Below are 14,570 nucleotides of genomic sequence, written 5' to 3'. Positions count from 1 at the left end.
TTTCCAGACAAGGTGCATGGGTTTCTTGAATTGAATATTAGCAGGTAAGTCTAAACATTCACTAAAGATTTGGGCAAAGCCAAAACAAGCTTTGGTTGACCATTGCAATAAAGGTTATCACAATGAAAAATTATGTTGAGATAAAGTTATAAAAAGTTATGACAATGGAGTTCTTCCCACATCACTATGCCATGTTGTTTCTCTTATAGGAGATCTGAAGAGAGAGATGTCCCTTTAAGCTGGAGGAATCAGAGAAGACTTTATGGAGGAAATGAAATTGGAACTGGGCCATGTGAAATAGGACCTATGAGGAGGAATAATTTTGAACAAAGGTAATATTTACTTCAATAATTCAGAAGACATGTGATTTTATTAGAGATTACGGTCTCTGCATGCCTTAGCAGATGATCTTTAATTTTTTTTAATTTATGGAATAAAACAAGCATTTCCATAACATAGTATGATAAAAAAGATGATTGTATGTGAAACTGCAAAGCTTCTACACACAACTTTACAAATATATATAATCCTTTCAAATATACAACAAAATCATCACGTAAATTTCTTTTTTTCTCCCTCCCCCACCTGCCCTAGAGATGGCTACCATTAGACACAATATATATGTATGTGTATGTATGTATATATATATATATATATATATATATATACACACACACATACATATATATATATAAAATCATTCTATATATTTTTTATCAGTTCTTTCTCAGGATGCATATAGCAGATATCCTTTATAGTTAATGTGGGTATTTATGATAGACAAAATAACCTCGCCCAAGATCATTCTTAAAATAATATTGCTGTTATTGTATACAATGTTCTCTTGATTCTGCTCATTTTGCTCTTTGTTATTTTATACAAGTCTTTCCACATTTTTCTAAAATCATTGAGCTTATAATTTCTTATAGCACAGCAGTATTACATCACAATTATGTACCACAACTTGTTCAGCCATTCCCCAATTGATGGGCATTCCTGCAATTTCCAGTTCTTTCCCACTACAAAGAGAGCTACTATAAACATTTTAGAATATATAGCTTCTTTTGCTTTTCCCCTAATCATCTTTGGAAATAGACAAAGTAGTGATATTGCTGGGTAAAAGGGAATACGCAGCTTAATAACTCTTTGATCATAATTCCAGATTGTTCTCCAAATTGGTTAGACCATTTTACAATTCCACCAACAGTGAATTGTTGTCCCAATTTTTCTACATCCTCTCTAACATTTGTCACTTTCTCCTTCTATCATTGTAGTGAATCTGATAGGTGTAAAATGATATCTCAAATTTGTTTTAATCTGCATTTCTCTGATCAGTAGTGATTTAGAGCATTTTTATATGACTTGAAATTGTTTTGCTTTCTTCATTGGAAAACTCCCTGTTCATATCTTTTGACCATTTATCAATTGGGAGAATGACTCACATTCTTATAGATTTGAGAAAGTTTTTTATATATTTTATATATGAAACCTTTATCTGAAAAATTGTATATGCATTTCCCCTAATTTTCTGCTTTCCTCCTAATTTCAGCTATATTTGTTTTATTTGTACAAAAATATTTTAATTTAATATAATCAAAATTATCCATTTTACACCTAACTTTGCTATTTCTTATTTATTCACAAATTGTTCACCTATACATAAATCTAATAAGTATTATGTTTCATGTTCTCCTAATTTTCTTGTAAAATCTCTCTTTATATCTAGATCATGTATCCATTTTGACTTTACCTTGGTAAATGATGTGAGATATTGGTCCATGCCCAATTTCTGCCATACTGCTTTTCGGTTTTCCCAACAATTTTTTACCAAATGATGAATTATTATCCCCAAATCTTAAGTTTTTACACTTGCCAAATACAAGATTATTGTGTTTATTTGCTGCTTTAAATTGTATGTATACTCTATTCCATTGATTTGCCATTCTATTTCTTAGCCAGTACCAAATAGTTTTGATAATTACTGCCATATAATATGGTTTAAGATCTGGTATTGCTCAACTTCCTTTACATTTTTTCCCTATTATTTCCTTTGATATCCTTGACTTTTTGTTTTTCCAAATGAATTTTGTTATTATTTTTCCTAATTCAATAAAATAATTTTTTGGTAATTTAATTAGGATGGTGTTGAATATGTGAATTATTCTGGGTAAAATTGTCATTTTTGTTATACTGGTCCTGCCTACCCATGAACAATTAATATCTCTCCAATTATTTAAATCTGGTATTTTTTGCATAAAAAGTTTTTTTATATATGTGTGATTTTGTTTATATAGTTCCTGGGTTTGTTTTGGCAGGTATAGTGCCAAGTATTTTATACTGTCTGGAGTTATTTTAAATGGGGCAGTTTTTACTATCTCTTCTTGCAAGGTTTTCTTTGTGATATATAGGAATGCTGATAATTTATGTGGATTTAATTTATACCCTGCTATTTTGCTAAAATATTAATTGTTTCAACAAACTTTTTAGTTGAGTCTTGATTTTTCCAAGAATATCGTCATATCATCTGCAAAAAAAGAGATAAATTTATCATCTCATTACCTATTCTGATTCCTTCTATTTCTTTTTTTCCATCTTATTGCTATTGCTAGGATTTCTAATATAATATCGATAATATTGGTGAGAGTGGGCATCCTTGTTTCACACCTGATCTTACTGGAAAGGCCTCTAATTTATCTCCATTACAAATAATGCTTGCTGATGGTTTTAGATAAATGCTTTTTATTAATTTAATAAGAAAATCCATTTATAGCCACACGGTTATGTGTTTTTAATAGAAATGAGTGTTAAACCTTATCAGAAGCTTTTTCTGCATCTATTGATATAGTCATATGATTTTTAAAACTTTTATTATTGATGTAATCAATTATGTTAATAGTTTTCTTTATGTTTATTAATCTTTTAATTTTTAAGATTTCCCAATTAGTGTTTCATTGGGGATTTTAAATTTGTTCTTTTTCTATTTTTTAATTGCATACCCAATTCATTAGTCTGCTCTTCCTCTGTTTTAATTGATGTAAGCATTTAGAGATATAAATTTTCCTCTAATCACTGCTTTTGCTTTTTCCCATAGGTTTTCATATGTTGTCTCATGCTTATCATTCTCTTTAATGAAATTATTAATTGTTTCTATGATTTGTTCTTTAACCTACTCATTTTTTAACATTAGGTTGTTCAATTTCCAATTAGTTTTTTTTTAATTTATGTTTCCTTGATCCCTTATTAAATATATTTTGTCCATTATAATCTGAAAAGGATGCTTTTACTATTTATGTTTTATGCTTTTAACTATAATATTTTTATGTGCTAATATATGGTCGATCTTTGTAAAGGTAGCATGAAATGCTGAGAAAAAAATGTATTCCTTTCTATTTCCATTCAGTTTTCTCCAGATATCTATCATATCTAGTTTATCTAAAATTATATTAACTTCCTTTACTTCTTTCTTATTTTTTGGTTAGATTTATCTAGTTCTGAGAGGGAAAGATTAAAATCTCCTACAGTTTTAGTACTACTATGTATCTTCACCTGTAATTCATTTAACTTTTCTTTTAAAGATTTAGATCCTATAGTATTCAGTGCATATATTGATATTGCTTCATTATCTGTGGTACTTTTTATCAAAATGTAGTTACTCTGTTTATCTCTTTTAATTAAATCTATTTTAGCCATAACTTTGTCTATGATCAATAATTGCTACCTCTGCCTTTTTTGCATGAGCTGAAGCATAATAAATTCTACTCCAGCCTCCCATTTTAACTCTGTATCTGTCATCTTTAAATGTGTTTTTTGTAAACAATATATTGTTGGATTCTGATTTTTAATACATTCTGCTATTTCTGCTTTATGGGTGAATTCATCCCATTCACATTTGAAATTATAATTTCTATTTGTGAATCTCCCTCCATCTTATTTTTACTCACTATTTTCCTTTTCAGCCTCTCTTTTTACATATTCCTGTTACTTTATCTTCTCCCCTTACCCTCTTATTTCTTATTTTAGCCACCCCTCTAAAAGTCCCTCCCTTATATATTCACCTCACCCTCCTAATCTTAATCTTAATACCTTTCTAAAAGGTCCCCCCCATTGTATCCCTCAGTTTTTTCACCTGTCTAGAAGTTCAGAAGACTTCTAAACCTCTTCAGATGTATACATTGTTTTCTTTTCAACCCAGATGAGATTTAAGTTCTAAAATTACCAGCCCTCCATGCCTACCTGCTTCCTCTGTATTAGTTCTTTTTCAGCCCCATTTTTATAGATAATTTCTCCTTTTAAACTTTTCTTACCCAATATTGTTTTTTAGAATCACCTTGTCATACACAACTCAGCCTCAACCTTTCTTTCAAACTACCTTAATAATAACAGTTTTAAGAAACTGTTACTACTAATAATACCCAATAATTACTCACATTAATAACATTTTCATATATCATAAGTCAACAGTTTGACCTTAGTGCCTTATAATTAGTCTTAAAGCTTTCCTTATATTTCTTCTGGGTCTTTTATATTGAATTTTCCATTGATTTCTGGTCTTTTTATTAGAAATACCTGAAAATCTTTCAGTTCATTAGATGTCCATTTTTTTTTCATTTAGGATTATATTCAACTTTGCTGGATAAGTTATTGTTGGATGCAACTCCAGCTCCTTTGCTCTTTGAAATACAATGTTCCAAGACCGACAGTTTTTTAGTGTAGAAGCTGCTAGGTCTTGTGAAATCCTGGCTGTTTTTCAACAGTATTTAAATTGTTTTGGTTTTTTTTTTTCATGTTGCTTGCAATATTTTCTCTTTAACTTGGGAACTTTGAAACTTGGCTATGACATTCCTGTAAGTTTCTTCCCAGGAGCTCTTTTAGGTAATGATTTGTGGATTTCTTTTCTATTTATAATTTACTTTCTTTTTCTGGAACTTCAGTGTAATTTGCCTTATTCTAGATTCTTTTTTGATCATAACTTTCAGGTAGTCTGGAAATTTTTATATTGTCTCTCCTCACTCGTTTCTCCAGATCAGTTGTTTTTCCAGTGAGATGTTTCAGATTCTTTTCTTGTTTTTCAAGTTTTATCATATCTTGGTGTCGTATAATGTCATTCAATTCCACTTGCCCAATTCTAGTTTTCTTCCTTAAGATTTTGTATCTTTTCCAATTGGTTAATTTTCTTTTCATAACTTTCTTGGACTACTTTTATTTTACTAATAGATGATTTTGATAAGTTTCCGTGGCTAAAAGAGTTCATTTCCTGGTGTCCACATCTTCTGCTGATGAGCCTCTCTAAAATTAGCTAGGGTAATCCTTAGATGATAGAAGCACACTTTCTTGGAAGTTCTATATTTGAAGCCTTTGCCACTTGCTAGACCCACAGGACATTTCTGTCCATGGATAAAATCTTTAAAAACCTAGGTTCACCTCCTTACCATGAAATCAGAGAACTTTAGTGAATGAAGCAATTCTGTTCAACAAAACAAAAGCAAATAAGTTGTTTCAACCATACTTCCCTTTCAAAGTCTGATAGGACATTTTTTTATCTTAAATAAAATACAACTTCCCATCAGATTTTCAGCCTCCATATCAAATATCCCCTAAACTGATTAAATGAAAAAATACCCTCATTTGGGACACGGCACAATATTGGAACACAAGCACTGGACTGAAGTCATGGAAAGAATTTTTAGCCTTTCTGAGCCTTAGTTTCCTTATATGTATAATGAGGATAAAAATGCTTTTACCGTTTGCCTGACAAGGTTGCTTAGATAAATTAGGTAAATTCCACAAAGTCTTCTGTAAATATGAGATGTTATTGTCACATTTCTCTACACCTTTCATGTGTATGACTTCCTGGTACCTATTTGCATACTATCCCTCCCACTTGGAATGCCCTTCTCATCCTTAAAATCTTGTTCAAGTCCATAAAGTTATTAAACAACCTGGCTGAGATAATAGATCATAGAAACTATATCTCTTTCTTTTTTTAAAATTAATTTATTTTAATTTATCAACAATCACTTTTATAATCTTTTTGAGTTTTTAATTTTTCTCCCCCTCCTTTCCCACCTCCCTCCCCAAGACAGCACACAATCTGATGTAGGCTATACATATACATTCCTATTAAATATATTTTCACATTAGTCATGTTGTAAGGAAGAATTAGAACCAATAGGAGGAACCAGAAAGAGAAAATAGAAGAAAAAAATAGCAAATAGACTTCTTCCATCTGCTTTCAAACTCCATAGTTCTTTCTTTGGATGTGGATAGCATTTTCCATCATGAGACCTTTGGAGATGTCTTAGATCCTTGCTTTACTCAGAAGGGCTAAGTCTTTCAACGCTGGTCATCACACAACATGGCTGTTACTGTGTACATTGTTCTCCTGGTTCTGCTCACTTCACTCAGTATCAGTCCATACAAGTCTTTCCAGGTTTTTCTGAAGCTCATCATTTCTTATAGCACAATAGTATTCCATTACATTCATATACCACAACTTGTTCAGCTATTTCCCCAATTGATGGGCATTCCCTCAATTTCCAATTCTTTGCCACCATAAAAAGAGCTGCTATAAATACTTTTGTACGTGTGGGTCCTTTTCCCATTTTTATGATCTCTTTGGGATACAGCACTATATTTGTTTCTTTATAAAACTAAAGAAATGTTTCCACAAAAGGATTTGACCAAAGTGGATACTCCTACTGCCATGATGCATTAACCAAAGTTAAGCATAATATTCTCCAGAGGTGTTTTGGCAAATGTTACACAAAAGGCTTTGATAATTATTTTACTCTCCAGAAACTGAGTAGATGCTATTTTACAAAGATAGTATCATAGATTTTATTTTACAAGTGAAGATTACAAGGTCTGGAAAGGTCACCCTCACCTGGGATTATCAGGAAGATATTTACAGTCTCCTGCTTTTCAATTCTTAGTGCTCAAGGGACATTTAGAATTGTAGGAGTCAATATTATGTATGGCTTGTAAGTGTAATGAAAGATAAGCTTTCCCCCCCTTTATTTTAAAGCATTATTTGTAATTGACTGAAAAATAAAGGAAGAAACTGATGTTAGGTCTAATTATGGAACAACTAAAGAAAAACAAATGATAGTTTCTCTTTGTAATGGACAAAAAAGACTTCTGCCTCCTCTTAACAAGGATTCCAGTACCCAGTCCAGGCTTTCTGCACACCAGGTAGACAATAGACACTGATTATTATCTTACTGCAGGCTGAGATAAGAAGTTCAAAGTTGAGGATATTGACCCAGCTCATCATTTATTTTATCAAGCAAACAAAACACCAAATTCTCGTGAAAATCATTACTTTGGTTTATTAAAACATGTAAATTATTTTTAAAAAAAGAACATGATTATGACCTGCAAGACATAGTCTCCAGTCTTTCAGCTTCCAGGAAAATAATCAGTTAACTTAAAATTTCCTCCAGAAAGAAAAACAAAACAAAAAAAATAGGGACAAGTAAAGCATAAATTGTCATCATCTAATGCACCAACTAGTCAAGAACTAAGAAATCAACCCCAGCATGTCTTTTTGGGAAAGGGGAATCATTTATTTGTGCAACATACATAACATTACTCTCTAACTTTTATGTCTCTTCTTAGGAAAGAAAACTTACCATTATAGTATATACTTTGAATATTAGATATTTTAAAATGAAAAGGTGAATACATAAGGACAAACAAGACTTCAAGAGCAAATACTTGACAAAGTAAAGGTAAGCAATTTGAATTTTGTTTTTGTTTTTGTTTTTCTGTTCATGGCTTTAAGCATAGATCTCAGAAACATGATTTAAGGCATATACATATTCCCTTGCAGTGTTGGCTCTGAAAAAATACAAGTCAATTCACTTCATGTATTTGCACAAAAACAAAACCAGGTGCTATTTGGCCATCAATTGTTTACACTCAAACTTTGCCTAAAGGGTTACAGAATAGAAAGACATCAAAAGCACCATGGAACCTGCCAGTCATTGTATGGACTCATTATGTATCTCTGTAAAGTCCCTTTTTTTTCTCCAAATAGTTTTCTCAGCATGGTCATATAATTGATGTTGGTCAGTTGATCAGATTCCTACTGGTCTTCAAAAGACAAATGACTTAGGAATTCCAGCCAAGTACAACATGCGCGACAAGCAGATAACACATCCCAATTGTGCAAGAGACAAGCATCATAGGGAAGCCCAATCTGAAATTTAAAAAAAAAAACGATTAAGAAAGATCTATAAGAATGTGACTCACATAAGTCCAACTTTAAATGGGCAAAATAGCTTTTCCTTTCTTCAGTTAATGTTAGACATGACTTGCATAATCCAAAGTTTTTCTTATTTTAGTTACTACATAGGGAGAGAACTATAGGATTATCTATATACTCAAAATAGGTTATTATGAAAATAAAAATAAAAATAAAAAATGCCTACTTATCCAAATTTCCATGATGCCTAAGAGGAATTTTGGATAACTCATATCAAGAATAACAAAAAAAGCACATAAAGTATTTGAATAATACACTGGGTCATAAGGGTTCACAAATGACCAACCAGGATGTTGCGGATTTGGTAGAATAAAACAGTAGTCCAATTATTTTGAAAGAAATGGAAACCATGATTATGAAATCACTGAATTGATGTTTATTTTATCTATATTCGCACCATGGCAAGCAATGATAGAGTCAAGTGAAGGTATTATTTGGGGATGAAATATCTAATTGAGAGGTATAATATCTAAGAATGATTTGAACTTTTTTTTCACAGTTCTAGAACTAGTCAGAGTGGATTAGGATAGACTCATGCTGCTATAACCTATAATGGGATAAGCAATTAAAAAGTATTGCTTGTGGTCCTAACTATATTGTCTAATGAAAAGTCATCTTGACCCAAAAGACTGGTTGACCATCATTTTACCCAAATCAACTATTTTTATACCATTTGAGTGACAAGCCCTGTAATAAGTGGGTTTTTTAAAAGCATTAAGGTAAAGGAATAAAAGTACCCCTAACTTAAATAAATTGGCAGGCTTGTTTGGGAGTGGTGGTAGGAGCAGGAGGCAGTATTTTCTTCTTTTGGACTTAGAATCAAACTTAGTTTCAAGTTCTCTTTCTTCTGTTTACTAGATATAGGACCTTGGGCAAGTCACTTCTCTCTGGGCCTCAGTTTCTACAATTGTAAATGAGAAGGATAGAGAAGCTAACTTCTAAAGTGTGTTCCATCTCTGATTTTCCATGTGATTTGGTGATAGCCATAGCCCAACAATAGCTTAGAAAGAATCACAGTGAGTAAAGAGCTACCGAACCTGAGGTCAACATAGCTGGGCAAACAAGAGAATACTCAAAACAAGGGTAAATCCTTGAATCACAGACACAAAATGCAATTCCAGGGTCCATAAGTAAAACTTTTCAAAAGGGGTCCCCTCCTCCTGCCTTTCTTTATACCTCTACCTACCCAACAGGCTATTTTCAAATGATCCTGGGTCTTTACTAGTTCTTCTCTTGACTTAGAAATGCAAACAAAATCACATTGAATTTGTCATCTTTAGCTGTGAGTTTGCTATTTGGTATAGCATCATTTCTGAGGGAAAACGCAGCAAGGGTTACAATTTTTCCTTTCAAATGGCTCTTTTAAAAATATATTCAGCTGCAAATGTCTAATGGGAAATAATAATGATGATGATGGTGATGATTATATGCCTTCTTCCCTATCCGTAGTGTTTAGGAGTAGCTGTTCACAAAAGCTGCAGTGAGTCTTTTCACACAATGCTATAATTAAACTGGGAAACAGCAATAGCTGTGTAGCAGCTTCTTGGATTCTGGACCTGACTTGGTAATTCCAAGAAAAGTGGTCAGAGTCACCCTGTTGATCTTGAGCACAATTTCTGATTTTTACAGCTTGTTTGAGTATAATTAAAAATACCAAATCAATATTTTGAGATTGGTCAACCTGTTTGTAATAAGAGCAATAGGAAAAATAATGAAAATTATAATAATGATAATGATAATAATGACAATAACAATGCCAGGATGCAGTTGCAAAAATGTCATTTCTGTTCCCCTCATTTGAGGCAGCATCATTTTCTGAGTCTCTTGTTTAACCTCAAGGTCATTCTCAAGTACCATAGTATCATTACTGTCTTTTCTGTAACCACACAGCCATTTGGTAGTTATGGAACTGTGTAGAATGAGTCACCATGATTAAAGAGCTATTGAGTCTCATTCTGCTTGAGATCTATAGATCTTGGCAGCCAAGACATTATGCCAAAACAAGAACTATTCTCTGAACTTGTGGTGCAAATTTAAATTCAAATGCTCACAGACAAAATTTTTATTTAAAACATTGGGGGGAGGTGGAGAGGTCGTCTTCTCACTTTCACCATGAGAAATGCCAGTCTTTCCTTTGGGGAGACCTCTAAAGCCAGTCTGAGAGAGCATTCATGATCCAAACGAAATTTATTATTACTTGAGATCCTTGAGATATTAATAGATAGCATTTATATAGTATTTTAAGCACAACAACTGTGGAAGGTAGATATTATTATCCCCATTTTACAGATGAGGAAACTAAGGCAGACAGAGGTTAAGAAACTTGTTCAGGGTCTTATGTCTGAGATTGGAATTGAACTCTGATTTTCCTGACTCTAGGTCCAGCACTCTATCCACAGCATCACCTTGCTGCCTCAAGAGGCAAAAATATAAAAGCAAAGTACTGTCACTTGATCAAAGCTAAAACAAGCAAAAACTCTGCCATGCTATGCTACAAATAGTACGCAATGATTTATTGAACACTGGGCATTTCGATCAAAGGTTTCACTAATCTAGTATTTTACATGAAGCACCAAGGAATATGTTATGAAAGATCAAAGTCAGTAGAATTATCTTCCATTATAACATCTCACAAAAATAAGTATTTGATAACCTTGTATCCCCAATTTAATTCAAAAACATTTATTAAGTACCTACTATGTCCTGCACCATCATAAAGACTTTACTCTCAAGACACTTACATTCTGCTGGGGCATGTGTATAGATATTGATAGAGCTTTTAAATAATTATTTTCCTAATCTTTTCCTACAATTATTTAAATGTTTGTTTCAAATAATTTCTCAATGATACAAGATTCTTATGTTTACCACAACTGTGTAAAACACTTTATGTATTTGTCTCCAAAATACTTCCTTGGATCTTTTGGGATTTGTGGTAGGCCAGCAATTGAGTTAGGGTATGAAGGGGTCAAGAGGCAGCTGGATGGCTCAGCAGATAGAGCACTGGGCCTGGAGTCAAGAAGACCTGAGTTCAAATCCAGCTTCAGACACTCACTAGCTGTGTGACCCTGGGCAAGTTACTCTGTTTGCCTTAATCCACTGGAAAAGGAAATGACAATCCACTCCAATATCTTTGTCAAGAAAACTCCCTGAACTGTATTGGTGTGCTGTGGTCCACAGGGTCATGAAGAGTCAGACACAACTGAATAACTGAACAATAATACCACCAAGATTAGCTAGCTTAAGCCAATAAGGAATCTCCCAAATGAAATGATATAAGGAGCAACTGGGGCCTTTTAAGAAGTATATATGGGTCACCCTATAGATGGCTTATTAGCTTCTTGTACCTGATGAATTCCTAGTTCCAGGGGTATGCTGGAGTCAGCTCAAACTGACTATCCAGAAATTATTATTAAATTTTCATTGTGAGCATTTACATCTCACAAACTGGCAAACATTACAAATCAGGGCTTAGTTTACTGTTTTGCAGATTGTCCAAACTTAAGAAAATGAATGAGAAAATGTTGATTAATAATGCAGGTTAAACATAAAGGGTGTCTTGTATACATTTGTTTTTGGAAAGTTGATTGTTAAATATGTGCTAGTAAACCACTGCATAGGTCCCTTCAAGCCACCACCAACTGTGGTCACCAGTCTTCACAGAAGAATAGGAAGACCAGGAGAAACTATGCTTACTGTGTATTCTTGTGCTGCTCCTTGACAGGTAGGTCCTTTGTAACTCGGCACAATAACTACTTGTGTGTATACCTACATGAAGCATTTGACCTCAAGTCCAATCTAATCTTTGCCTGAAACAAATGTACTGTCTTAATTTAAACAGAGGAAGTATGGTAAGGGATGGATTTGGAGCCAGAGAAATGGTTTACATCTTGGCTCTGTCAACATACTAGTTACAAAACCTTGGACAAATAATTTCTTCATGTTTCTGGGTCTCATTTTCCTAATCTGTAAAAATTAGAGGGCTGGGCATTAGGATTTCTAAGATCATTTCCAAAAGGCTTTGATGGGAGTTGACATCGTTGGAAGGCTATCAGTGGTATGTATTTGTGTATGTTCATCAGCCCCTGGTAGCTATTGGCCACATTATGAATGAATGACCTAGGAGTTGTTGCCCAGTTTAGTCTTCTCAATACGTGAAAACCCCACAATGAAAACCAGGGATTTCCTGGGTTCAGCTTTCTAAAAGCTAAGGACAATATCATTTGATTGGTGGCCCCATTCCATATTGGTTTTAATTAAGATCCTCAGTTATGACGTGTAGAAGTTCATGACAAAATGTTGAAAATAAAGTAAATCAGAGCAATCTCTACCTGCTCGCTACCATTCAGTCTATTAAAATTAAAAATGTTCTCTGTTGCTGATGGTCATTGTCACTACATTTATCAGATCAAAGGAGGTACAGAACCCCAAAGACGAGGTAAATTTATTGACATTAAACATTACATTTGATGAAAATTTTACCTAATTGTTATTTGGAGATGTCCTTGTAACAACAAATAATGCTCTTGAAGGGGGAATGTGAGTTGACTGACATGAGAGCTTTTTGCCCAGTTAAACCAGAGGCTATAGATACAAAGAGGGAGTTTAAACACACACATCCAAAACAACAATTACCACTAACAATAGCAACAGAATGGTGATATCTCTTCCTCTAAAACATCAAATGGAAACTGCTACTTGTCTGACTTTGAGCAAATTGCCTCCCCTTCCCCTCATTTTCAGTTTGTCATCTATAAAATGAGAGGATTTAATGAAGGCTGTTTGCCTTGTTGTCTGAACTTAAGAAAGTGATAAAGAAAATAGAAATACTACAGATTTAAGTTAAAAGTGTGCCATAAGTGCATTTTATTTTGAAGAACCAGTTGTTAAATGTATGCTGGCACACCTCTATAGAAAAAACTTGCATTCTTTAAAAAATGTAAAAATTTAGTTTACTTTTCTGTATCAGTGAGTACAGTCTAGTCATTTACACAATTGAGTATTTTTTTTTTATTGATGCCAAGTCCTATCAGAGAAATTAGATACAAAGATTTTTTCCTAGGTGCATTAATTTTGTCTGTGCAGAAGCTTTTCAATTTCATATAATTAAAGCTATCTGTTTTATCTTTTGTAATTGCCTCTGTCTCTTGTTTGGTTAAGAATACATCTCCTACCCATTATAAGAAGTATGTGAAATGTTTCTCTTCTAATTTTCTTATAGTATGAGTTTTAATACTAAAGTTGTGTACCCATTTAGAGTGTATTGTGGAATATAATATAAGATATTAGCCTAAGCTTAATTTCTGCCAGAATGCTTTCCAGTTTTCTCAGCAATGTTTTTTTTGTTTTTTGTTTTTTTACTAAATAAGGGTTTTTCCCCCCACCAAGGTAATTGATTCTCCATTTTATTAAGTAGGTTATTGAGTTCCATTTTTTCTGATTCTTCTTTGTCCAGTTCATTCCACTGATTTATCTCTCCATTTTTTAACCAATACCAGATAGTTTTAACTACTGCTTTATCATTTAATCTGAGGTCTGGAAGTACTATTCCCCTCTTCATCCCTACTTCTTTTCATTATTTCCCTTGGTATTCTATATATTTTGTTTTTCCACATGAATTTTGCTATTATTTTTATCAAGATCTAGAAAGTATCCCCTTGTTAATTTGGCATAGCATTAAAAGTGTAAGTTAATTTTTCTTTGTCATTTTTATTATATTGATATGCTCTACCATGTGTAATGAATATTCCTCCAGCTAAAGGAACACTTTGAAATTTGAATCAATCCAAGTTTTCTCTGTGTTTTGGTAGATTATTTTTATTTACCAGGTAATTTATGTATTTTGTAGTTATTTGGAATGGAATTTCCCTTTCTGTTTTTACTTGTTAGGTTTTATTATTATTATCAGAAATGTTATTGATTTTTCAAGGTTTATTCGGTGGCCTGGAAATTTGCTGAAGCTATTGTTCAATTAGCATCTTTGCCAATTCCCTAGGAATTTCCAAGTGTACCACCATATCATCAGTAAAGAGGGATAGCTCTATCTCCTCTTTACTTACCTTGATGCTTTTGGTATCTCTTCCTTGTCTCATTGCTGTTGCTAGTATTTCCAGAATTATATTAAATAATAGTGGGGAGAATGGGCATACTTGCTTTCCTCCCATATTTATTATAAAATGTTCTAGTGTATTCTCCTTGCATATGGTGCTTGCTTTTGTTTTTAGACTTCTTGCTTTTAGTTTTAGATAGATGCTTTTTACAGTATTAAAAAAAAGAGGTCCCTCTACGCCTACACTTTGTAGAG

General features: G+C 32.9%; 1 protein-coding gene across 1 annotated transcript in view; it reads right to left on the bottom strand.

Annotated features, from left to right (window-relative positions):
* Nucleotides 1-8,112: 8,112 nt before the first annotated feature.
* OCA2 (OCA2 melanosomal transmembrane protein) overlaps nt 8,113-14,570 on the bottom strand; it is a 556,217-nt gene continuing 549,759 nt past the window's right edge. Inside the window, exon 23 of the mRNA XM_027856659.1 lies at nt 8,113-8,200. Coding sequence (XP_027712460.1) covers nt 8,113-8,200 — 88 coding nt within the window. The remainder of the gene's footprint in view (nt 8,201-14,570) is intronic.

This window comes from Vombatus ursinus, unplaced genomic scaffold, assembly GCF_900497805.2.
Source record: "Vombatus ursinus unplaced genomic scaffold, bare-nosed wombat genome assembly UNPS02011591.1, whole genome shotgun sequence".
Classification (NCBI taxonomy): domain Eukaryota; kingdom Metazoa; phylum Chordata; class Mammalia; order Diprotodontia; family Vombatidae; genus Vombatus; species Vombatus ursinus.
This window is presented reverse-complemented; position numbering and strand designations above follow the sequence as displayed.